The sequence below is a fragment of the Hyaena hyaena genome, unplaced genomic scaffold, assembly GCF_003009895.1.
Source record: "Hyaena hyaena isolate Hyena2069 unplaced genomic scaffold, ASM300989v1 scaffold_219, whole genome shotgun sequence".
Classification (NCBI taxonomy): Eukaryota; Metazoa; Chordata; class Mammalia; order Carnivora; family Hyaenidae; genus Hyaena; species Hyaena hyaena.
The window spans coordinates 598,894-621,396 of record NW_024080850.1 but is presented as its reverse complement, the minus strand read 5'-3'; the positions used below and the strand labels follow the sequence as shown (position 1 = coordinate 621,396).

The 22,503-nt window shown below is 62.2% G+C and overlaps 2 protein-coding genes across 3 annotated transcripts; both read left to right on the top strand.

Moving 5' to 3' along the window:
- Positions 1-1,692: 1,692 nt before the first annotated feature.
- SEPTIN5 (septin 5) lies at positions 1,693-10,477 on the top strand. Of its 2 annotated transcripts, XM_039242872.1 has the most exons (12): positions 1,693-1,816; positions 1,950-1,960; positions 6,403-6,499; positions 6,607-6,693; positions 6,965-7,088; positions 7,176-7,310; positions 7,511-7,628; positions 7,778-7,879; positions 8,665-8,761; positions 8,847-8,982; positions 9,214-9,316; positions 9,429-10,477. In XM_039242872.1, exons 1-12 carry the CDS (start codon positions 1,774-1,776, stop codon positions 9,483-9,485), a joined length of 1,110 nt encoding a protein of 369 aa, XP_039098803.1. In that variant the 5' UTR covers positions 1,693-1,773; the 3' UTR covers positions 9,486-10,477. The 2 variants fall into 2 exon arrangements, with proteins under 2 accessions (XP_039098803.1, XP_039098802.1); XM_039242871.1 differs by lacking the exons at positions 1,693-1,816; positions 1,950-1,960 and adding an exon at positions 5,379-5,737.
- Positions 10,478-10,562: 85 nt separating this feature from the next.
- Positions 10,563-11,851, top strand: GP1BB (glycoprotein Ib platelet subunit beta). The gene is made up of 2 exons (XM_039242873.1): positions 10,563-10,738; positions 10,963-11,851. The coding sequence occupies exons 1-2, from the start codon at positions 10,729-10,731 to the stop codon at positions 11,571-11,573; spliced, it is 621 nt and encodes a 206-aa protein (XP_039098804.1). The 5' UTR covers positions 10,563-10,728; the 3' UTR covers positions 11,574-11,851.
- The last annotated feature ends 10,652 nt before the right edge of the window (positions 11,852-22,503 follow it).

Sequence of the window (22,503 nt, the reverse complement as noted above, 5' to 3'; positions counted from 1 at the left end):
GACTGAGCCCCCTGGGCTCCCCTCACTTCACTACAAACATCTTTAAAAATTTTTTAATATTTATTTATTTTTGAGAGAAGGAGAGACAGAATACGAGCAGGGGAGGGGGAGAGAGTGAGGGAGACACAGAATCCAAAGCAGGTTCTAGGCTCTGAGCTGTTAGCACAGAGCCCGACACGGGGCTTAAACTCACAAACTGAGAGATTGTGACCTGAGCTGAAGTCGGACACTTAACCTACGGAGCTACTCAGGTGCCCCTTCACTACAAACATCTGAATGTGTCTGATTATGAGGTGCAGCCGCAGCCAGTTCCAATGAGGTATCATGTAACATATGAGATAAATGACAAATTCTGAATTCCAAACACATCTGGCCCTGAGGCTTTGGATGAAGGGTCTGAGCGGAGGATTGTCCCCATGCTGGTCACGGCTCTGGATCATGTGGAAGTCCCAGTGGAGGGAGAAATGGGTGTCTGCCACAGAATTTTGCAGAGCATTGATGCTGCTTACATGGCTTTTTCATTTTTGGAGCAAACAACTCTGTGCTAGGGGCTGTTGATTCAGAGATGGAGGAGCCAACAGACCCGCAGAGGGATCAAGGGGCACACAACGGGCTGAGGAGAAAGCAGTGCTTCCTGTGTGTGGAAAGTTCATGCCATTTCCTTCTAAGGGGCCGTCACCTGGGGAGCTGGTGACCACAGGTCTGCCTGCCCCTTTCTGTGGGACTGAAGACTCCAGATGTGACACCTGGGAGCACTCCAGGGAAGTGACAAAAGACAGGAGGCACTCATGCTTGTGAATCCTGCCAACTCAGTGAAGGTCTGGGGCCTCAGTTTCCCCATCTGTAAATAACAGTGCCACCGGCTGCTGGCTGCCCTCTAGCACAGGAGGCTGAGATCTCCCTGCCCCACTTCTCAGGGTGGTAGCAATTCTGGCTGTCATCTGCAGTGCACAGCTGGGGTGGGGAGTGGGGGGGGGGTGGCAGGCTTGAGGTCCGGTCAGTCCTGTCCCGGATGTCAGCTCGGTGGCTCTTTAGAAATAATCCCAAAAAATAAGTCGGGAAAAGAGAGGAGGGACAACCGCCCAGGGGCTTGGCCTTTGCAGCTTGCTCAGGTGTGTCTTCTCCCAGAGCAGGGGTGCTCAGCACTGAAAAGGCCCCAGGAGGGAAGCTGGGGCACCGGCCTGGCGCCGGGCATCCGGCCTTCTGTGGGGTGACCATCACCTCTCCTGCTGTGGCCAGGAGCAGGACTGCATGGGCCAGCACCTCCAGCGTCCATGGTGAGGTGAGGAGGGGCTGCGAAGAGGCAACCAGACCCTGAGGGGCAAGGCCTTACGGAAGAGCCACACGTCGGGAAGGTCAGAGGCGGAGACATCTACTGGGGTCCCTCGAGAGCGAGGCAGGCAGAGTCCAGGCCTGGGCACGGGAGACGCGAGGTGTGGCGGGAGTCCGTCAGGGCAGCCGCCACGCCCTGGGCTGGGCGTCGCGGGCGTCTCGGGGTTCCCAGGGCGCTGGCCCGCGGCTAGAGGCGAGGGCGTCGCCCGGAGGCGGCGGGCGCGGGGCCTTTGGGGGGCGCCTGGGTCCCCGCCCCCGCCGGCCGCGCCGGGTCGCGCGTGGGCGCGGCGGGCGCCGATTGGCTGGCGGGCGCGCGGGCGGGGCGGGCGGCGGCGGCGCGGAGGGGCCGGTCACCCCGCAGCCTGGCCTCGGCCTCCGCCGCTCGTTGCCGCGCCCCGCCCGCGCGCCCGCCGCCGCCCGTCCCCCCCGCCGGCGGCCACCATGAGCACAGGCCTGCGGTACAAGAGCAAGCTGGCGACCCCAGGTGAGCCCGGCGCCTGCCCGCGCGCTCGCGCGCGCCTTTGTCCCCGCCGCCCGCCCGCCTCTCACCGTGTCTTTCCGTCTCTCCCCCGCCCGCCGGCCCGGACCCGGACCCCGACCCGACCCCAACTCCGCAGAGGACAAGCAGGTACGCGCGCGCCGCCGCTCCCCCGGCCAGCTGTCACCCATTGTGCCACCAACGCCGCTGGCGCCTAGGCGCGACCCCGCCCCCGCCGGCCGTCATCCCGCCTTGTGGCGATAACCGATTGTCAGCTGGGGCAGTGCCGCCGGCCAAGGGCTACAGAGGGGAAGAGTGGGCACTGGGCGCCTGGGGGCTTGGCTCCTGACCCTTAGAGCAGAGGCGCCCCTCCCAGGATGGGGGGATGGGCCTGGTGTCTCCCAGTGGTCCAGCACCAGCATATCCTCCCTGAACTGGCCTTAGGCCTCGTGCTGGGGGTCCTGAGTGAGGCTACCGTCACTGCAGGCCACAGGCTAGGGGAGGGGTCTGTATCCAACAGCCAGCACCTAGACCCTAAGCAGCCCCACCCCACTCCTGTGCATCTTATGTCTCTTCTCCCCACACACCAATTTGAGTGGGCTGATCTGTGGCCAGGCCTCTTCCCCAGACTAGGAGCCTCCAAGGCCTGGTCTGAGTCATCTCTGTGCCTAGTATGGGTCTTCCAACCTAGTGGGTACAAATAGGCTTGTAGCCTCCCAAAGGGGCTGGCCTGGCCCCCACTCAGGGAATGCAGGACCTGACAGGAGGCTGACCTGGGCACCCACTGTGAAACCCAACTGAGGCTGGGGTTAAACAGAGCTGGAAGACTCTGAGAGTGGGGTGGGGGTGGGTAACCAGATGGGCAGGGGGCTCCGGGGCAGCCCTGCTGGGGACTTCTCTGGCTTGAGCTCAGTCATTTTGGGGGGATTTTATTGGCCTGACTCTGGCACCAACGTGGCCTTGGCACCCCTCGTCAGGGATAGGAATTCACACAGTGGATAGAACCCCGAAGTCCTGGCCCAGGGTGCGGCCCAGCAGGTGGGGTGGGGGCTGGGAGTCACTGGCTGCCAGGTGCCAGTCTCCTGGCAGGGACGCGCCCCACCCTGGGACAGGTGAGGTTCTTGGGGAGGGGCCCCTCAGCCTCAACCTGCTGGCAAGGGCCTCTCCAGGGAGCCCGGGCCAGGAGCTGTCTTCCTATCAAGGCAGGTCAGACAATGCCTGAGATACAGGGACACATGCTGCCAGGCTATTGTTTGAGGGAGAGACAGAAGAGAGGCCCGGGAGACCAGCCCCCACAGCTTCTCCCGGGGCTTCGGGCACTTGGGGTTCCTGCCCAGCACCAACAGGACCTTCCTCCTGCCGAGGTGTGAGCACCTTCAGGCCTGTGTCTGCCCGTCCTTCAAGGTCAGTTAGGTGCCAGCCTCACCCGTCCCCTGCCCCTCGGACCAGAGGGAGAAGGCACCATGCAGGTGGGAAGGGGAGCCCCAGGAACAAAGCCGGGGAGCCCCAGGAACAAAGCCAGGGAGCCAGGTCTTTGGACCAGACTCCCCGAGGATCTGGGGGGAGCTAGAAGAAAGTGGTAGCTTCACTGTTAGCATTGTTCAGTGTTAGTGAGCTTTGGTCTATCCACACTGTGAAAGAGGGTGGGGAGAGCTCTGGTAGCCCTCCATGCCCCCACCTTGTCTCAGGCAGTGATGGGGGCTCTGGTGGCTGCTTCCAGAGCTGACTCCAGTGATTCTAAGAATGGAAATGCCTCGAGAGTCTCAGGCACCGGGAGGAGGTGGGCGCAGCTGTGTCTACAGCTCGGGAAGCCCTGAGGAATATTTGTTGTATACTTCATGGGCCAGAGAGCGGGGGTGGCAGGGCCCCTCCCCCAGAGCTCCCCCAGGGAATCCACAGGCCCTGTTGGGGTGAGTTTGGGTGCAGGGGCAGGAGCTGGGAGTGAGACTCTTGCCCTTGTGACATGGACCCTCCTGACTCTTGCCCTCCTGACCTAGGCCTCCCCAGAGGCTGTGCCTCATCAGTAGGGAAATTGAGGAAGTCTGGGAGTGACAAGCTCCATTAGACACCCGGCTGTGAAGTGCTGAGGTCTAGACCCAGGTGTGTCTGTCTTGTAGATGCCCTGAGCCTGAGATGCCAGCCTGTCCGGGGGTGGGGGGCCTAGGCTGAGGGGCGGTATCTATAGCAGACCTGCGGGTGGGGGCTGGGTGGGACTTGGCCCAGACGCCTACTACAGGTCCACATGGCAGAGGGCTGGGGCCAGTGTGGAGGCTTTCTCAGGGCAAGGACTGAGGGCCCAGCTGGGAGAGCTGAGGGAGGTGCCCTGTGGCTTCCCCCTGCTCTCCTCTGCATGAAAGGCTCTCCTGTTCCCAGCTCTGGGCCCACCCCTCCTCCCCAGGTGGGTGCCAGAGGCCTCCAGGCCCCAGAGCAGCATCATGAGCCTGGACAGATGGGCAGAGGCCCCTCAACCAGGGGAGCCAAGAAGGGAGAACCAAGGTGGGGAAGAGCTGGGCGGCCGCCTAGCCCCACTGATACACAGTCTGAGAAGTACGTCTGTTCTTGTTGCAGCTCCCTTCCAAGCCTCCCTCCTGCCTGGCTGGTACCCCCTGGTTCAGATTCTGGTAGGGTCCTGGAGAGAGGGGTGAGGAAGGGTTTGTTGGCCCAGGAGAGGACTGTGGCCCCCGGGTGGTCACAGAGGGTGAGAGATAAACTGGCTGGAGCTCTCCAGTCCTGGTGGGCCCATCCTGTGGGCCGTCAGAGCAGGCGAGGAAGCTGAGAGGGAGCCCCCTGATGGGTAGGGGGTAAATCCAGGCCACATACCCTCCCCCCACTTTTGCTCACAAGAGTGGTCTGGGGGCAGTTGTGGCCAGTGCTGGCTGGCTGCCGCTTCCAAGTTTTGGGGAGGTAGGGTGGGTAGGCCTCTAGTGCTCTAACTGTCCCACTCCCCCCACGCCTTGAGCCTCTGCAAGCCTGGGGGACGTCTTGGTGGGTCCAGGCTGGGGAGGTAGGTTCTGCCCTCCCCAGTTCCCACGTGTCTGGAGGGGCCACACCAGGCAAGAACACCCCTGCCCCCATCACACACACAATACACACGAAGGGGGAGGGGGCAGTATAGGGAGGGGTGTGGCCGTGGATAGTTGGGGCTCCAAGACACCAGCTGGGGGGTTTCCGGGCCAATTCTACAAGGAGAGGAGGAACGAGAGGGGCCGGCTCCCGCGTGGGTTTGCGTAGGTCCCTGGAGCATTCTTCTGGCGCCCTCTGGCGGGCGAAAGCCGCGCCGCACCTGGAGGGGGCGGGACGCGGGGCGGCCACAACCCCTGCCCCCTAGGGCCCTTGGGTGGGCTCTGGCTCGACCATCTTCCCGTCAGGGTGGTCGAGACGCAGGGACCGAGGTCACAGGTCCGGCAGCGGGGCTCCGCCTCCGCGCATATGCGTGCCTATGCTGAGCCCTGCCCTCCGAAGCAGCTTTCCGGTGGCTCCGCCCGCGGCCCAATTTCCAGGCGACTGTTTCCCGGCGACCGTGCGGGTGGGGCGGTCTTGTCCCCCACCCCCCACCCGCCAGCGCCGCGAGGCCCCGCCTCTGGTTCGGTGCGGGAGCCGGGCCTGTCTGGGGCTGGGACGGCGCGCACGGCTCGGGACGGGCCCGCAGAGGCAGAGGCATGGCACGCGGGGCCCATGGGGTAGGCAGCACCGCGGGTGGGCAACGTCCCTTCTCTGGGCCTCAGTTCCCGCGTCTGTAAAACTGGGGCGAGAGCAGGGCTTCAAGGCAATACCGCCTGTAAGTCCCTCCTGAAAGGCCGGCCCCCTGTGGGTCTGACCCGGTCGGTCTGGGGTCCGAACGCAGCGATGGACTCGCTGGCAGCGCCCCAGGACCGCCTGGTGGAGCAGCTGCTGTCACCGCGGACCCAGGCCCAGAGGCGGCTCAAGGTGTGTGTGGAGAGGGGAGTGGAATGTGGGTCAGCGTGTGTGTGTGTGCGCGCCTGCCGGGTCCCGGTCCCGAGGGCTCTGGGACATGACAGGGACCGGCAGGGCCAGGGTCCGCCTGGGTGGGCGCTGGGACACCGAGGGCGGGAGAGGCTCCGTGCCGCTGTCTATAAATAGCCCTTGCTCCGCCTTGGTAGCAGCAGCCAGCCACCCCCACGGCTGGATGGTGGCCAGATGGGGCCTCCCACCCCCTGGTACACTCAGGAGGGGTGAGTATTGAGGCCAGGGGGCTTCTCTCGCCTATGGAGGAGGGCCTTGGTTGTGTCTGAGGGGTCTAGGTCCTGGTGCCCTCTACCCACCACCCAAGGGAGGACCCAGCTGGGGCCTGCTACAGCCAGACATCCTAAACTCTGCACACCCAGACACATTCTCAGGTCCCTGCAAAGGCCCTCGCTGAGGCTGGGGCAAGGATGCCTGCCACCCCCTTACCTGCCTTCCCAGCTCCAGGCCTTTGCTCACAGGCCCTCACCCCATTTCTGCCATTGAAACTCCCCACCCAGGGGACTCTGCCCTCTGCTGCCTCCATGTCTGAGCCGGGTAGGGAACAGGGCACCAGACTGCCCCAGGAACCCAAGCATGCCGCTGACTTGCCCTGCCCCTGCCCCCAGGATATCGACAAGCAGTACGTGGGCTTCGCCACCCTGCCCAATCAGGTGCACCGGAAGTCTGTGAAGAAGGGCTTCGATTTCACGCTTATGGTGGCGGGTGAGTGGGCTGCACTCCCAGGTGGGGTGGCGTGGGCCATTAGCCAGCCAGGCTTTGTACAAGGGATCCCAGACTTAACCTGACTCTTTCACTGTACCTGTGGGCAGGTGAGTCAGGCCTGGGGAAGTCCACGCTGGTCCACAGCCTCTTCCTGACCGACTTGTACAAGGACCGGAAGCTGCTCAGTGCCGAGGGTGAGTGGGCTCTTTGCAGCCCTGGCATTGGATCCCCATCCTCTGCTGTGTGACCCTTCGAAAGAGTCCTTTCCAGGTCCAGACCCTGCTCTTCTCTCCCCACAGTGTGGGTCTCCTGTTTAGGGTCCAGGAGGAGTGGCCCAGACCACAGTCAGGCTATGTGGCCGGGGCTAAATACTAGAATGGATGAGAACAAGAGTCCTGGCTGCCCAGTGGGGGTGGGGCCTGAGTGTCAGAAAGACCCTTCCAACCAATGCCCCGGCATCCACAGAGCGCATCAGCCAGACCGTAGAGATCCTGAAGCACACAGTGGACATTGAGGAGAAGGGGGTCAAGCTGAAGCTCACCATCGTAGACACACCGGGCTTCGGGGATGCTGTCAACAACTCTGAGTGGTAAGGAAAGCCTGGCTGGGGAGCAGTCTGTGCCTAGGCTGACCCAGCCTCCCCTCTGGCCTCACGGTCCCTCCTGCCTGCCTGCAGCTGGAAGCCCATCACCGACTATGTGGACCAGCAGTTTGAACAGTATTTCCGTGACGAGAGCGGCCTCAACCGCAAGAACATCCAAGACAACCGTGTGCACTGCTGCCTCTACTTCATCTCCCCTTTTGGACATGGGTGTGTGAATGTCCTGGGAACAGGCTGGGGTGGGGGTGGGGGGCAGGACCCGCCTCCATGGTTCCCTGTTGGCTGTACCTGTCACTGCTTATCTTCTACCTGTGCCCTCACAACCATGCTCTCTCTGAGCCCATCCCACCCTCTCTCTGTGCCCCCCCACCCCCTCCATGCCCCTCTCCACCCCTGGATGCCCTCTCCAGGCTTCGGCCAGTGGATGTGGGTTTCATGAAGGCTCTGCACGAGAAGGTGAACATCGTGCCCCTCATCGCCAAAGCTGACTGTCTTGTCCCTAGTGAGATCCGGAAGCTGAAGGAGCGGGTGAGCCTGCTGTGTGTAGCAGCGGGGCCTGGGCTAGGTCTCTGGGACCCACAACACCAAGTGTGCTGATCCTGGGTGCCAGTGCGCCTGGCCCCTGGTCCCTGGCCAGCCTCAAATCTGACAGTGCTTTGCCTACCCCCCCGCCACAGATCCGGGAGGAGATTGACAAGTTTGGGATCCATGTGTACCAGTTCCCTGAATGCGACTCTGACGAGGATGAGGACTTCAAGCAGCAGGATCGGGAACTGAAGGTGAGCGGCCTGGGATGGCAGAGGAGGGAACTGGAGGTCAGTTTGCATGGTGCCAAGCTTCCAGGTCCAACCCCATAGGGGCAGGAGTCCTGTCTGGACATTTGAGCCTCTTGGGGGTGGAGGGTACAATCACCCATGTCCCCGCTGGTTTGTGCTGTTTGGGCCCCATGTGGTTGGTGTGTCATGGAGCACTTGCCAGGACCCAAAGGCACAGTCCTGGCCAGGCATCCCCCTGACCCTGCTCCTCACTCTTCTTCCAATGGGTCATGAGTGGAAGGGTCTGACCCAGCGGCCACAAGCCTCCGTGTGCTCTGGCTTCCAGAATTCTGAGCTCCAGAGGGTGGTTGTGGCTCTGGGTGCCCTGAGATTTAGAGTGGCAAAACCAAGTCCAGGGCACAGGACAGGCAGCCACTGGGCCAAAAGCAGGGTGGCGCCCTTGGCCCTGGCCAAAGTCAGCATCACTAATTGGAGGCATGGGCTCAGCTCTGGGGAGGGAGGGATGGTGAAGGTAGCTCGATGGAGCAGTTCCTGACAAGGGATGGTCTCAGAAGGGAAGGCTATGCCTGGCTGGGCACAACCTGGTAAAGGCCCCTAGGGTCTGAGCTGTGCCAGCTCTGGCTTCAGAGAAGCCACAAGGGTTGGGCAACTCCAGGATCTCTTTGGGGAGACGCTGTTGATAGTGATGCTGGAGGGGCAACCAGGTGTCGAGTGCCCGTGTCCCTCTTTAGCCGCTAACCCCACACTCATACTAACTGGGTGCGAGCCCTTGTACCTGCCCTCCCCAGGAGAGCGCGCCCTTCGCAGTTATCGGCAGCAACACAGTGGTGGAGGCCAAGGGGCAGCGGGTCCGGGGGCGACTGTACCCCTGGGGGATCGTGGAAGGTAAGTTCAGGCATGGGGCATGGCAGAGGGGCTGGGGCAGCTCCCTTGGGCCTATACCCACCCACCACCCGCTCCTGCCCCACAGTGGAGAACCAGGCACACTGCGACTTTGTGAAGCTTCGCAACATGCTCATCCGCACACATATGCATGATCTCAAGGACGTGACATGCGACGTGCACTACGAGAACTATCGCGCACACTGCATCCAGCAGATGACCAGGTGCGCAGCCCTGACCCGAACCTGGATCGTTTGCCTCCTGTTCCCAGCCACATCTCCCTAACAGAGGGCTGATCCTTGCTGCCTACCCAGATCTAACTTTGCCCCGACTCCCAAGTTGGCCCCCTACCCTGCATCTTGTCTTCCCAGAGCAGACCGAGGTGTGTGGGAGGTCAGGAGGGCAGAGCCTCGGTAGAGTTGGGGGTCAAACTGTCTTTCTCGTCCACCCCACAGCAAACTGACCCAGGACAGCCGTATGGAGAGCCCCATCCCCATCCTACCACTGCCTACTCCTGACGCTGAGACAGAAAAGCTCATCAGGATGAAGGATGAGGAGGTTAATGGGGCCACAGGGGAGGAGCAGGGGCTGAGGTGGGGTGGGGGTGGGGGTCCAGCCCCTCCTTTCATGATTCTCACCCCACTTTCCGCTATTCCCGCCTCACCTCCAGCTAAGGCGCATGCAGGAGATGCTGCAGAAGATGAAGCAGCAAATGCAGGACCAGTGACCCCAACCCAGCCCCACATTACCATGGATATATATACTGCCAGTTCTCAGGCTGGCCCTTCCCATCCCTGGACCCCAACTGGCCTGGACTCCACCCTGGAATAATCTGGATCTCCAACAGGCCTGGGCACAACCCCAGTCCCAGAATGGCCCAGACCAGGACTGTTCCCGACTGTTCCCGACCTGACCCAGAGATGCAGGCTCATAGCCCCCAGCCAACCCTAATTTATTCTCAGCACCAGTCCCTCCCCTCATTTGTATCTGCTTCCAAGGGGCCTGGACAGCAGCCCCCACAGCTGGCCCTCTTTGGCCTCTGGGGAACAGGAGCTAGGTTGGGCCATGACTTTTGAGATCTACCCCTGCCCCAGAAGGTCATGAACTCTCAGTCCAGGCCCTACTCAGGTGGGGGAGGGGGGGTGTAAAACAAGGCAGACTAGGGGAGCAGATCCCCGGCATCCCAGGCCTATTTTCCCACCCCAGTGCCACAGAGTGGACATGGGAGCCCTCGTGCCCCCTCCCTCAGGCCACCCAGCTTATGCTGAGGCCTCACTTTGTGCCGAGGTAACCAGTCCTTCCTTACCTCCTCACCCCTCACTGGGTAGCTCAGTGGCAGGTTGGGTAACAGAAGCACTTAGGATCCCTCCAGACGGAAGGAGGGCAGCTGGCTGCAGGCAAGGATCTCACGGGGCTGGCGGGGCTGGGACCCCTGTGATTGCCCATACTCCTCACCCAGGGCTGTGGCCTGGCCTGAGGGCTCCAGGAGCAGTGAGTGGGTGCTGGGCAACCTGGGAACCCCCCACCCCTAGACTGCCATTCCCTGCCTGTGGCTGGAGGTCCCTTCTCCCCAGCAGCACTGTTGCCCTGGGTTGCCTAGCCCATCCCTCCCCCACCCCCAGCATGATGCCCCCCACCCCCAATCCCAGTCTCCAGTTTTGTTCAGTTGTGAATGCTGCGTCCTGTCCTGGTGACAGGAGAACAATGTTGGTGAAGTCACGGCGGTGTCCGAGTGATCCATGGGAGTTTGTGGCGGCGGAAACCCTGGTGGCCCACGAGCCCTGGTGATAGCGCTCTATCTGGGGCCGCAGCGCCTGTCTGCTGGGCCTCCGGGTTATTTCTGGCGGGTGGCTGTGCTGTGGTCGGTTTGGCCGGGGTGCTGAGGACTGGCAGGGCGGGGCGGCCTTATCGCTTGGCTCTCCAGCCAACGCTTAGCGCTGCAGAAGAAGCCGGGTCACCATCCTCTCGCCATGGGCTCCGGTGAGTTTGGGGTCAGGCAGGCCCAACTGCTCTCCTTGAGCAGAGTCGTGTTCGGAGGGGCTGCAGTCGTTTGGGTACAGTAGGGAGATTTGGGTCGGACTTCAAGGGGAGTTCCAGTCAGCGCGCGAATGGTCGAGGTGGAGAGGCTTTGGGGCACCGGGTGCACAGGATCCCGCCCAGGTGCCACACAGGCCACCAGTCTCACTGCGGCGCTTCCCTTGCAGGGCTGCGCCGGGCGCTGAGCCTGCTGCTCTTGCTGCTAGCGCAGCCCAGCCGCCTGGCCGCGGGCTGCCCCGCGCCGTGTGGCTGCGCGGGGACGCGCGTGGATTGCGGGCGCCGCGGGCTGACACAGGCCTCGCTGCCCACCGCCTTCCCGCCGGACACGACCGAACTGGTGCTGACGGGCAACAATCTGACGGCGCTGCCGCCGGGGCTGCTGGACTCGCTGCCCTTGCTGAGCACCGCGTACCTGGACGGCAACCCCTGGCGCTGCGACTGTCACCTGGTGCCGCTGCGCGCCTGGTTGGCCGACCGGCCCGAGCGCGCGCCCTACCGCGACCTGCGCTGCGCCGCGCCCCGCGCGCTGCGTGGCCGCCTGCTGCTGTACCTGGCGGAGGAAGAGCTGCGCGCCGCCTGTGGGCCGGGCGCGCTCTGCTGGGGGGCGCTGGCAGCGCAGCTCCTGCTGCTCGGCCTCGGGCTGCTGCACGCGCTGCTGCTGCTGCTGCTGCTGTGCCGCCTGCGCAGGCTGCGCGCCCGCGCCCGCGCCCGCGCCACGTACCCGTTGTCGCCGACCACCCCGCTGGTGGGGGAGACGGCCGGAGCCAGAGAGTTCTAAGAGCAGCCCTGAGAGGCGCCGAGCGACGCGGGCGTGCAAGCCCGACAGGACCCTGCCCCAAGGAGCCCTCGCGCTAACCCGGACGGGGGCTCATCCTCCGCCTGGGCACACTCTTCCGGACCACACCAACCCCTGCGGGCCCCGGGCCACGCGCGCCCCTCTGCAGCGAGACGAGCCAAAGCCCCGGACGCTGAGGCAGGTCGAGGGGGTGAGCTGCAGCCCAGCCCCTGGGAGGCTGCCCACACCAAACTCCAGTGCAGAATAAACCCTTCTCCCGACCTGACTGGTCTCTGTGGCCCACCACCCGGAAATTCCCCTCCCCAAACTGCAGGGAAAGCCCTAGGAGGTGATTCAAGGAGGTGCATCACGTCTTCCTACACCCAAAATAACCTCCGGGCAAACACGGGGTCAGCCAGTGAACTCTCCCAGACCACTCACTGACAGAAGTTCAAGTGGAAGGCACAGAAGAATTCAGACAGTGACCACATTATACAGTAGTGAAGACACTGTGGGGACAATTGAAAACAGTGCGGAGACAGTGAGGACACTGAGGGCACTGCAGGGCAGTGTGGTTGAGAGCAAGAGAGAGAGGATGTTTGGAGTAGCAGTCTCGGGGGGTCAGTGAGGGGCCATGAGGAGGCTCTGAGGGCTCTTTGGAGCACGGATGGGCAGCTTTCAGGGCAGTCGGGTGGATCCAGGGTGGTGAGGATAATCTGATGACCTACCTGGAACTCCCTGGGCATCTGAATTAGAAGCACGGCCTCTGGAGAATACGTGAGGTAGGTCCCTGCAGGGGTGAGTGGGTACCAGGGGGCTGCACAGTGTCTGGAATCATGTTCTGCACTTGACCACCACTTCCCACAGGAAGGTGCCTCTGACCGCCCAGACCGGCCTTAGTCCCTGGCCTCCCCCCTCCCACCCCTGACCTCAGGCTGAGCAGCCAGGGCCTGGGGCTCCTCCAGGGTGCCGCACTGTGGTACAAGCTGCTAACAAGGGACCCAGGGTGCCCAAATGAAGGGCTACGCTTTCCTCAGTATTGGAGTCCCAGTCCTGCCCTAGGTGTGGCCTCCACCTGGCTGGCCTGTAAACAATGAAGGCTGCTCTCCATGGACCCCAGACAGGATTGTGACAAGAAGCCTCAGGCCTGGGCCTGGGGCGCCTGGCACAGGAAGGCTCTGGCCCCCATTGACCGGGTCGGGGAGGCTGCCGCTGACATGGCCTTTGTCCCAGTCTTTGTGGGACAAGATGGATGGCTCTCTGGTTGGGCTGATGCTATCTCAGGGCTGCCGGTCAGACGTGAGGCAGGAGCCACCCCCTCCTTTGTGGGCAGGTGCAGGGCATCCGGCCCATTGTGGGCTGTGGCCAACTGTCCATCCGTCCATCCGGCCTTATCACCACATCGGGGTGGCCCCTTTTGTACAAATGAACTGCCACCCTCCCCACCCCCAGGGATGGCCCAGCACACCCAGAGCCCCTGGTGGGGGTCAGAGGTACTAGTCTTTGTCACAGCAAGGTACACAGGCAGCCTCCTAACTCAGTCCCAACATGGTACAGGGAGGGGATGTTCCCCTCACTTTCCAGAGGAGGAAACCAGATGCCAGAGAGGGGTCTTCCTGCTGGGCCTGAGCTTTCTCCATGCTGCACTGGAAGCAGAGCCCCTAGGACTCCTCTCTTTTCCTCCTCACCTGGGCCTTCAGGGAACAAATGTAGGGCTCAAGAGAAAATGGCCTGGGGGTCTTAGGTGACCCCAAGCTAAGAGAAGCCCCCCCCCCCCCACCAGGCTGTGAGCCCAGGCTCCAGCAGACACCTTGGGGAGGGGTCAGCAGAAGCCAAGGTCCAATGTCCACAAGTTTGAGGGCTTCTGGGCCAGTGTCCCTCTGCGAGTGTGGGCACAGGAGCCCTGAGAGCCCAGAGCAGCAAAGCAGCCAGAGCTCCTCTGATGTAGGAAAGAGGCTGGCGTCATAGTCTGGTCAGACCTAAGGAAGAACTTCCTTACTCTCTGGGAATCAGGGCAGCTGAATTCCATGGTTCCTCCAAGACTTTTTCTCTTTTGCCAGTTCTCCATGATTTAGGTTGGCTTCTGCCAAGGTACTGACCACAGAGGGTGCTGGCCTGGCTTCATGCGAATCTTTTCCAGGCTGCCTGGGAGTCCCCAGTCCCAACTTCTGACCCTGAGCTGACCCTCCATGCATTGACCCTGGGGCCTCAGTCTCCAAGGAGTGTGGGGAAGTGGATGGTCCCAGCTCAGCGCCCCTGAATGGGGCCCTGGGCAGGGAGGGGGAGTGTACACCTCTACCCCCACCTCGGGGACCTACCATGCCCCTCCCCCCGTGTTGTTCTTCATCTGATGGACAACACACCTGCCCCAGGGGCTTTCCCCACTGACAGCCTGGTCCTCTCTGTGGTTTCAGACTCCTTCTCCTTCCAGATGGGAACAAAACGGTGACAACCCAAGGCGCTACCCATCCCCCCACACCTCCAGTCCCCAAGCTGGCTGATTCCGGGTCCCTTGCTACAGCCCAGGGGTCCTCTAACCACATCGCTGCCCACCCCCAGCCTCTCTGAACAAGCCCTGGCAGGGCCAGACGGCATTCCTGGGACAGATACAGCCGTGACCTCCCTCTGGTAGCCTTCATGGTCTTGTCTGTGAAATGGGTTTCTGCCTCCCCTGAGGACCTCTGGTCCCCAAATCAGGATCCAGTTCTCCCCTCACGTGCCGCGACCCAGAGAAGCCACCAGAGGGCGCTCGCAGCCTGCGGAAAACCGCCACGTGGGGCAAGGGCGGCGGAGGTGGGCACTGGGCGTGCAGACAACCAGGATCCTCGGAGAAACAGAGACCAGGAGCGCACGGATCTGCCCAGGCTCGTGGGGGTGGACCGCCGAGACGGCGGACAGGTCGCACTCCCCATGGGAACAGGGGAGGGTGCACAAAGTGGCCGCTAACAGGGAGGGGTGAGCGCGCCCCCTCTACTCCCCTCCCCTCCCTTCCCCTTCTCTCCCTTTCCCTCCCCGGGATCACTGACAGCCCATCAGCAGGGAAGATAAGGGACTTCTTCCGCCGGGCAGAGGGGGGGGTGTCAGCCTAGGTGGACCAGCCGCACTCCCGCCGCCTGTTTGCTCCGTAAACACTTATTGAGCCCCTGCTGTGTGCACCGCGGCAGGGCTGGAAGGAGCGGCTGCGTGGCCGGTGGCGTGGAGGGTGACCGGAAGGAGCCGTCCTCAGACGCGTCTGTGGAAGAAGCCGGTGGGGAAGGTGGAATGGGAGCCCCCGGGCTAGTGGAACAGACACTTTGCCACCTCTCGATCAACCTGGGGGCGAGGAGTGTGTGCGGGTCCTCCGTGGGCCCCCTCCTGCCTGGGGAGATGAAGGGGAGCTTGGGGGGCAGCGGCCCTTCACTGGGCGGAGACTTGAGTGGAGCCAGCGTGGACGAGGCCCTGGGAAGGTCTGGCGGGGGTGGGGTGGGGGGGACGAAGCCTTGGCCACGTTGGTGGGGGGGGTGCACCCGCCACCGCCCAGACAGAGCAACAACATTGGGGTGGGTGGTGGGGCCCTGGGGGCCCATAGCTCACCGCACCGTCTGCGCCCACCCCCGGCGTTTCCGATGGAAGACAAGCAGCAGGCGATAAATCACCGGCTCCCACTCCCACCCACCCAGGCTGCCTCGGGGAAGGGGGGGCTGCATGTGACAGAGACAGAGCCTGAAACAGAGACAGAGACAACCACAGAGAGACACAAAGGCAGCTATAGCTGGCCAGCTGACACTGGCCTGGTCCTTTTGCTCAAGGTATCTGGCCTCCCACCCCAAGGTGCTCCCTCCACCAGGCCCATCTGGAAACCAGCTGAGAGCCACCCCACCCCAAACGACCCCCAACAGGGAGGAGGAAGAGGGAGGGAGCAAGGCCTTAGCAGCCATAACTCTGTCCACCCTGGAGAACCATAAATCAGCAGGGGGCTCTCTGGAAGCACTCCCCCCACTAGGCTGAGGGGGGTCTTTGGGGTCACTGGTCCTGGTGACTGGGTCTGGCCTTAACTGTTGTGTCCCTCCCTCCTTAAACAGCCCCTGGGGGAATCCCCCAGGCCCACCTCTGTTTTTCCCCAGCACAGTCACATGCCCAGTGCTGTCTACACCCAGTGCTGTCTACACTGGATGCAACACTCTCCCCGTCCTCACCTTCTGTGTCCACAGTCAGGAAACGTCTGCAGAGGATGACGTCCTGTCCTATCAGGAGAACCCACGGGCTGGCCCTGCAGGATCTGGGGGTCAGGAGTCCTCCCCAGAGAAGTCCTCCCGGGGGACCTGCTTTGCCTCAGAGGAAATACTGTCTACCCCTCCTTCTGTCCTGCTTTCCCATCACCACCACCCCACAGGGTGCTGAGGGCCAGCTGGGCAAAGGATGCTGGGAGAAGGACCAGGTGGGGACCCCTCCACCACTGTGGACACTGCCTGGGGGGTCAGTACTCAGGGGGCAAAGCTTGAGAGAGCGTATGGGAGTATTCCCAAGACCTACGGAGTGTGCTCAGCACCCCCACTGCTCAGACCCCCAGTTCAGCCACTGGCCTCATGGATCCCTGCCCCAGTGGGTCTTTCCTGCTGACAACCCCTCACGGCTCTCAGCTTTCATGGCAGAAATAAAGCCACTTGCACACAAGGAAACAAACGTTCACCATGAACTCTTTCCAAGAGCAGAGGCTCTGGGGGCGTCCTTCAGAGCCCTTGGAATTCTGTGCCTGAGAGAAACCCTGGGTTTCATCATGTGGATGATCCTCTTGACCCTGAGAACAAACCTGAGTGCCCCAGCCCCGGAACATCAAAAGCACTGACTGGTATGTCGAGGGCAGGTGGTGGGGAGGGCCTCCTGGGGATGTTCAGGCTGAGGGAGCAGCACTGTGCTGCCCGGAGACGCCTGTCAGGGAGGGTAGAGAGAGTGCAGGGGCCAGAGGTGCCCTGGGCTCAGCCTGTAGGAGGGGGAGGGCAGAAGGGGCTCCAGATGTGCAAGGGGAGCGGCCGTCCAGTCATTCCCTGGTTCTGAAGCATTGTTCCCAGCAGTCTGTGGTCCCATTTGGAGGCCACCGTCGGCATGGTGAGGGGGGTTTGGGTGTGCAGTCCCTTGGACTCCAACCTTCACCTATCAGAGGCACCCACCCTCCTCACCACACGTGTCCTGGGGGGCGGTGCTCACCTCACCCTGTTTAAGAGTGTCAGACAAATTGAGGGGCTCTGGGCCAGACAGACGCTCATGTGGCAAGGGGTGTGGGACGGGAGGGCACCTTCAGCAACAAGGACAGCCTGACTGACTCTCCCCACCCACCCCAGTGCTGCTCTCTCTGCCTCTGTGTCAGTCCCACAGGACCCTGGATCATCCCCACAAGGTCCCTGTGTCCCCAGTGGGGTAAAAAGCACTTCAGAAGTGGGAGGGGCCCAAGGCACCTGGGCGGCTCGGTTGGTTAAGCATCTGACTCTGGGTTTCGGCTCAGGTCATGATCTCACAGCTTTGTGGGTTTGAGCCCCTTGTTGGGCTCTGCGCTGGTGGCATGGACCTTGCTTGGATTCTCTCTCTCCCTCTCTCCCTGCCCCTCCCCTATTCTCTGTATCTGCCTCTCTCTATCTCTCAAAATAAATAAATAACTTTGAAGGGAAAAAAAAAGAAGTGGGAGGGGCTAGAAGGGGATCCTTCAAGCTTTGCCTGATGGAGCCTCTGCGGTGTGGGGGTACAGACCTCAGGGGAAGTAGAGGGTCCCCGTAGCAGCTGCTTCTCTTGCCCAGGGGTGTGGACAGGCTTGGCGTGCCCATCCCTAGGAGGGAGACTACAGCCTGGGGCTGGGGGGCTGGGGAGGTGGGGGTGAGTGTCCGGGGCAGTACAGGCATCACCCAGGTAATTGTGCCCCTGGGCCTCCCAAGCTCCCAGTACCCAGGACCCTAAAGGCCAAGCTCTGCCATGCATCTGCGTGGAAATCTATGTTGCTGTGACTTGTATTTAGGAGCTCACTTTTCTCTGTGCTTTGTTTATTTAAAGATGCTCTTGAGGGATTCCAGCCAGTCTTTGCAGATACCGAGGAAAGGGCTTCTGTCTGGGCAGGGCTGGGGAGGGGCAGGCGCCCCTGACAGCCACCTGTCCTAACACGCCCGCACCCCTGTGTGCCCACTGAAGGTGCTCACCATGTTCAAGTTGCCTCATCTCCTGCAAGAGTACATCTTGAGGGGGTCACACCCAGGAGGGCTCCGGTGACACAGACCAGACCAGAGCCAGAGCCCAGAGACAACGCCATCCTGAGATGTTCACGCAGAGGGGGAGTGGGGAAGACCATCCACTTTCTTTATAGGAAAAATGGGGACAGGCTTGTTTAAGGGAGCCCTGGGTCTCTCCTGGCACAAAATACCTCACCTGGGTACCCCTTGCTCTGGGGGGTCCCTAGTGAGGGTCCCTATTTTATGAGTCTCTCTGCTGTAGATTCTTCCTCTAGATCCCCTGCTCTATAGGTGTCTTCTTTTTGGATCCTGGTATGGGAATTTCTGGAGTAGGGGTCTCTGGTATGGGGGTCTCTCCTCTTGGATGTCTGGTCTGAGGTTGCTGTTTGGCGGGTCCCTGGTGTGGAGGTCTCTGGTCTCAGAGGTCCCGGACCGGCTCTCCAGGTGTCTGCTCTGCATCTGGGGGTCCCCAGTGTCTCTCCCTATTTGGGGTACCATGGTTTTGCCGTGGTGGTCTCCAGGATACCAATCAGCCCCTTTGCCCTGGGCTGGGGACCCACTGCCTCGGGAATCCTCCCAGGGGGCCACACTCCTGACTCTCGTGGCAAGGCTAGCAGGATGAGTGTGTAGAGCGTGAGTGGGTCCCCAGATCACCCGTGGAAAGGTGTTGACAGCTGGGGCTGACCCGCAGCCTCGATCCCACGCAAACCCTAAGTCCTTGTCAGAATTCGGTGACGCTGTTCTGAGTCCACCAACCGGGTCTTCCTGGAATCCTCCCAGTGAGTGCTCCCTGAAGCTTTCTGCAGTCCCCGCCCCCCACCCCCACCCCTGCACTCTCAGGCCTGTATTGCTGCACCTGGATTGGTCCCAGCAGGTGACTTTGGTTGGTGCCAGCAGAGCCTCGAGCCTGGAACTGCCCCCAGGGTCCTGGTGGACAAAGCGGGCAACGCACATGAGGTCAGCAGGCCAGGCAGTGGGACCGTGAGGAGTCAAGGCTGGTAGGGCCTCACTCCTTAGCGCCAATGCCTGGGGTGTGTTCAGTGGCTGGCCTGGCAGGGCCATGGCTTCCTGGGGCCCCTGGGCCTCTGAGACAATCAAGCCTCAGAGCAGGTAAGACCCAAACAGGACCGACGCATCACCACCCGGCCCTTGTTCCCACACATCCTGGTCTCCTGACACACCTGTAGCCTCTGTAGGCCAGCTGGTCCCCTGCTCTGCCTTTGTCTCCTCATGCAGCGGTCCGTCCACCATGGTGTCCTCCATGGGCTTTCTGGGGCTGGGAGACACCCTGCACACACATGTAAAAGCGCACGTACATACCCACGCACGTGCACAGCCATACACGCACACACAAACGTCCAGAGAGCCTTCCTTATCTTTCCTTCCCTGGGTCTGATTCCTCTGTGGGAATCAGGATGTGGGAGAGAGCACACCTCCAGGGTGGGACCAAGCGTGCTTCTGGGTGACATGCCCACTGAGTGTCCCTGGGCTTGCTGTGCCACCTTCGGATGCATGTGTGTATGCGTAATCACACCACTGTGTGGGCACGCGTGTGTGTTTGTAGGTATATCAGAGGTGTACAGTCCTTTATGAGTGTGCCCACATCCCCACGTATCCGTGTGCATGTCTGTGTCCCCATACCCGCACGCCTGTGTCCCTGCACCTCCCGCATGCACGTGTCCTGCTGGCCCGCCATGCCCCCACATGCCCCCCGGCAGCCGCCCATCCCTGCCCGCCGCGCCGTGTGTACACAGAGGCTTGTTTTCTCTGCCTTGCGGGCCAGGGGTGTGCTCATAAATCGTGCAGTCGATGACACATTTATCCCTCAGGCGGCTGGCGGTGTGAATTTATGGCTGCCCCTCCCTCCTAGCTGAGGCAGGACAGGGGCCTGGACACCCCCGCAGGCAGGCACCCACAGGCCACTTGGCCAATGAGCTGTCATGGGGCCACCAGGGCTAGGGCTGCGCCCTGAGGAACTCAGGAGCACTCTCTAGGTCCTGCCTGCTCAGGGATCTTGCAATTTTAGGGAGCTCAAGGCAGACAAGAGGCCAAGAGGCTGGGTCAGCTCCGCCTGGGTATGGGCTGGGGTGCAGGGGCTTCTAACCTGCTAGAGGCAGGGAGACCAATAGCTGGGCCTGACACCTAACTCTGCACCTTAGTCTTCCCACCTATGAAATGGGACAACAGCTTTAATATGCAAGACTGGAGAGGCCGCTTCCCTTAGGGGTGGAGTCGGCCCACCCATTGCACTGGGGCTTGTCGAGATATTGGAGGTATAGAGGGAAGACTTCGTGAAAGGGTTGGGACCTTGAAGACAGCTGGGGCTGCACACAGGGAGGGAGGAAGAGTGACCATGGAAAGTCAAGGCAGGGAGGGCCGCTCAGAGCACGCCTGGCCTTCTCTGCCTTGTAAAGTTTGGGAAATCCAACCCCAGGGAGGGGCAGGGCCTCAAGACCCCAGTGTGCAATGTGGGGGTCCCAGGTTCAGCACCCCCCCCGGGACAGTCTCCTTTGTCCTGGAAAGACTAGTTATGGGGGAGGAGGATGACCAGCTGGGTCAGACAGGGGAGATGATGGAGCGAGTGGGGTGCCATCGGGGCCACAGCCGGGGATGGGAGCCAGCCAGGGGTGAGAGGCCTGCCTGCCTCCACTCTGTCCGTCTGTCCGTCTGTGTGTGGGGTCGGGTCTCCAGGGTACCCTCTGTCGGCTCTCATGCTCCCCCCTACCTCTCGTCCCCAGCCCCCCCTCGCTGCCCGCCTGTCAGGATGAGCGATGGCCGTGCCCCTCCCCGGGCCCTCGGCCCCAGGCCCGGTTCCCGCTCATTAGCCGCTGACACTGTTTGCTTTCCCGCCCGGGACGCCCACCCCCGTCACAGGCCATTTCTCCCGGCGCCCCCCACCCCCATGGGCCTGCCCGGGGGTCCAGGGTGCTGGGCAGGACCTGCATTCAGCTCCCGGAGTGATGGCCAGACAGAGCCCAGCCCCACCCTCAGCTGCACACCCTAGAGGACAGGTCCTGCGGGGTAGCAAAGCCAGGCCACAGGACAAGCGGGACTGGGCCGTGCCACGGAGGCTCGCTGGCTTTGTGGGGACAGATAGGGTGGGTCTCGTGACAGGCACCAACCAGGCTCTCTCTCCCATCTCTGTCTCTTTTTATCTCTTGCCTCTGTCTCTGTCTTTGTCTCTCTGGGTCCTGAACCCAGCCTCTCCCATGGAATGGCACTGAGCCACCAGCACCATGCAGAAAGCACTTCCCTGACCTAGAGCTCCTGTCCTCACGAACAGCCCCAGTACACGTCCCAGGTCAGTGTGTGGGTCAGAGGGCGAACCTGTGATGCCAGGGCTGTGGGAAGAAGGCAGGGAGCAGGAGTGCTCAGAGCACGGATGAGGGTGCTCCCGGGGCCATCACCCCAGCTCCAGAGGGGTCCAAGCAGGGGAGGCTGTAGACGTCAGACCGGGGGAGGTTTAGCACTGGCTCAGCCTCCAGAGCATATTGGGGGGATATTGGGGGCTGCAGGCACTCCTCCCTAAGGCCGGCTGCTTACTGATCCCCCATACCCCCTCTCCAAACCCTCCCCCACCCAGTGTGGTCACAGCTGGGCGGCATCAGGGCCCGCAGGCCAGTGGCAGCCAGTCCTTCACTTAAAAATGTGTTTGTGATTTCGGCGGCGGGGCAGATAACGGTGACGAATGGCCCGCCTGCCCCACGGGGCCCCCAGCCCATCTGGTTTGACTTTGGCCTGTCGTAGGGTGCCTTTGGGCCCCTAGCTCTGCCCTTGGGCAGTACCCTCAGAGTAAAGCCAAGAGGCCCATGTGGACAACCCTGGGCAGCCCCGACGTACCTCTAACTTCTGCACACTGGTTCCTCTGCCCTCCTGTGCGTGTCCCCACACTGTGATGGGCCTCCCTTGGCTATGCCCACTTGGGGCTACCCTACAGCACCCATGGCCTGCAAGCGCTGAATGCTGGCTGGGGTCCGTGTAGAGGCCATGGCCCAAACGGGCCCTCTTCCTCTCCATAGAATGGGGAGTAGTGGACGCCTCACCCGGAAGGCTGCAGGAGCCGAGGTGAGGGTGATGGAGTGGCCGCTACAGAGGGAAGGCAGGGTAGCGGGGTGGGGCCTGGCTGAGCCTGTCCCTTCGGGCAGCGCATGTGGTCATCGTCAGGAGCAATTTCTGACAGGGCTCCCAACCTTTCTGCAGCCACTGCGGCCCCCAGACCATCGATTATCTGGTTGGAGAGCAGCTTCCGGGTCTGGCCCCAGGCTCGGCTGGGGGGGCAGTGAGGTCGAGACCAAGCCCCTTGGGTCCCAGCCCCTCCCATTCTCTCCGGGGATTCTGGGGGTGGGCAGAGGAGCTGGCGGGGGGTCCCCTTTGTCACCAGAGCCCCTTCTCCTCCCCTACAGCCTTCCCAGCAAGCACCCTGGGCTGGGTCCAAGTCCAGGTCAGCTGCACCTTTGGAAGTAAGAGGATGTGTGGCTGGTCCCACATGGGGTGTGGTCAGGTCCACAAAGTTTGTGTGACCAGAGGGACACAGGCTCATGCATTGCTCAGAGAACCTTCCCGAGCCCTGCCCGCCCAGGTCATAGACATGGGTTGCACTCCGCCCTCATGGAGGAGATCAAGGAGGTAGGGGATTTGGAGACCCCTTGGCTCACCTCAGGGGCCTGGGCGAGGAGGAGGGCATTCCAGGCCCAGGGAGCTTGCAGGTCTAAGAAGAGCTGGAGGCGGCGGGATCACTCTGA

What these genes read in the sequence shown, in the direction of transcription:
- SEPTIN5 (XM_039242871.1), top strand. Translation starts at nt 5,657, where the DNA reads ATGGACTCGCTGGCAGCGCCCCAGGACCGCCTGGTGGAGCAGCTGCTG. An exon ending in GAAGCTGCTCAGTGCCGAGG is followed by an intron (nt 6,694 to 6,964) that starts GTGAGTGGGCTC and finishes CGGCATCCACAG; the next exon opens with AGCGCATCAGCCAGACCGTA. An exon ending in TGCATCCAGCAGATGACCAG is followed by an intron (nt 8,983 to 9,213) that starts GTGCGCAGCCCT and finishes TCCACCCCACAG; the next exon opens with CAAACTGACCCAGGACAGCC.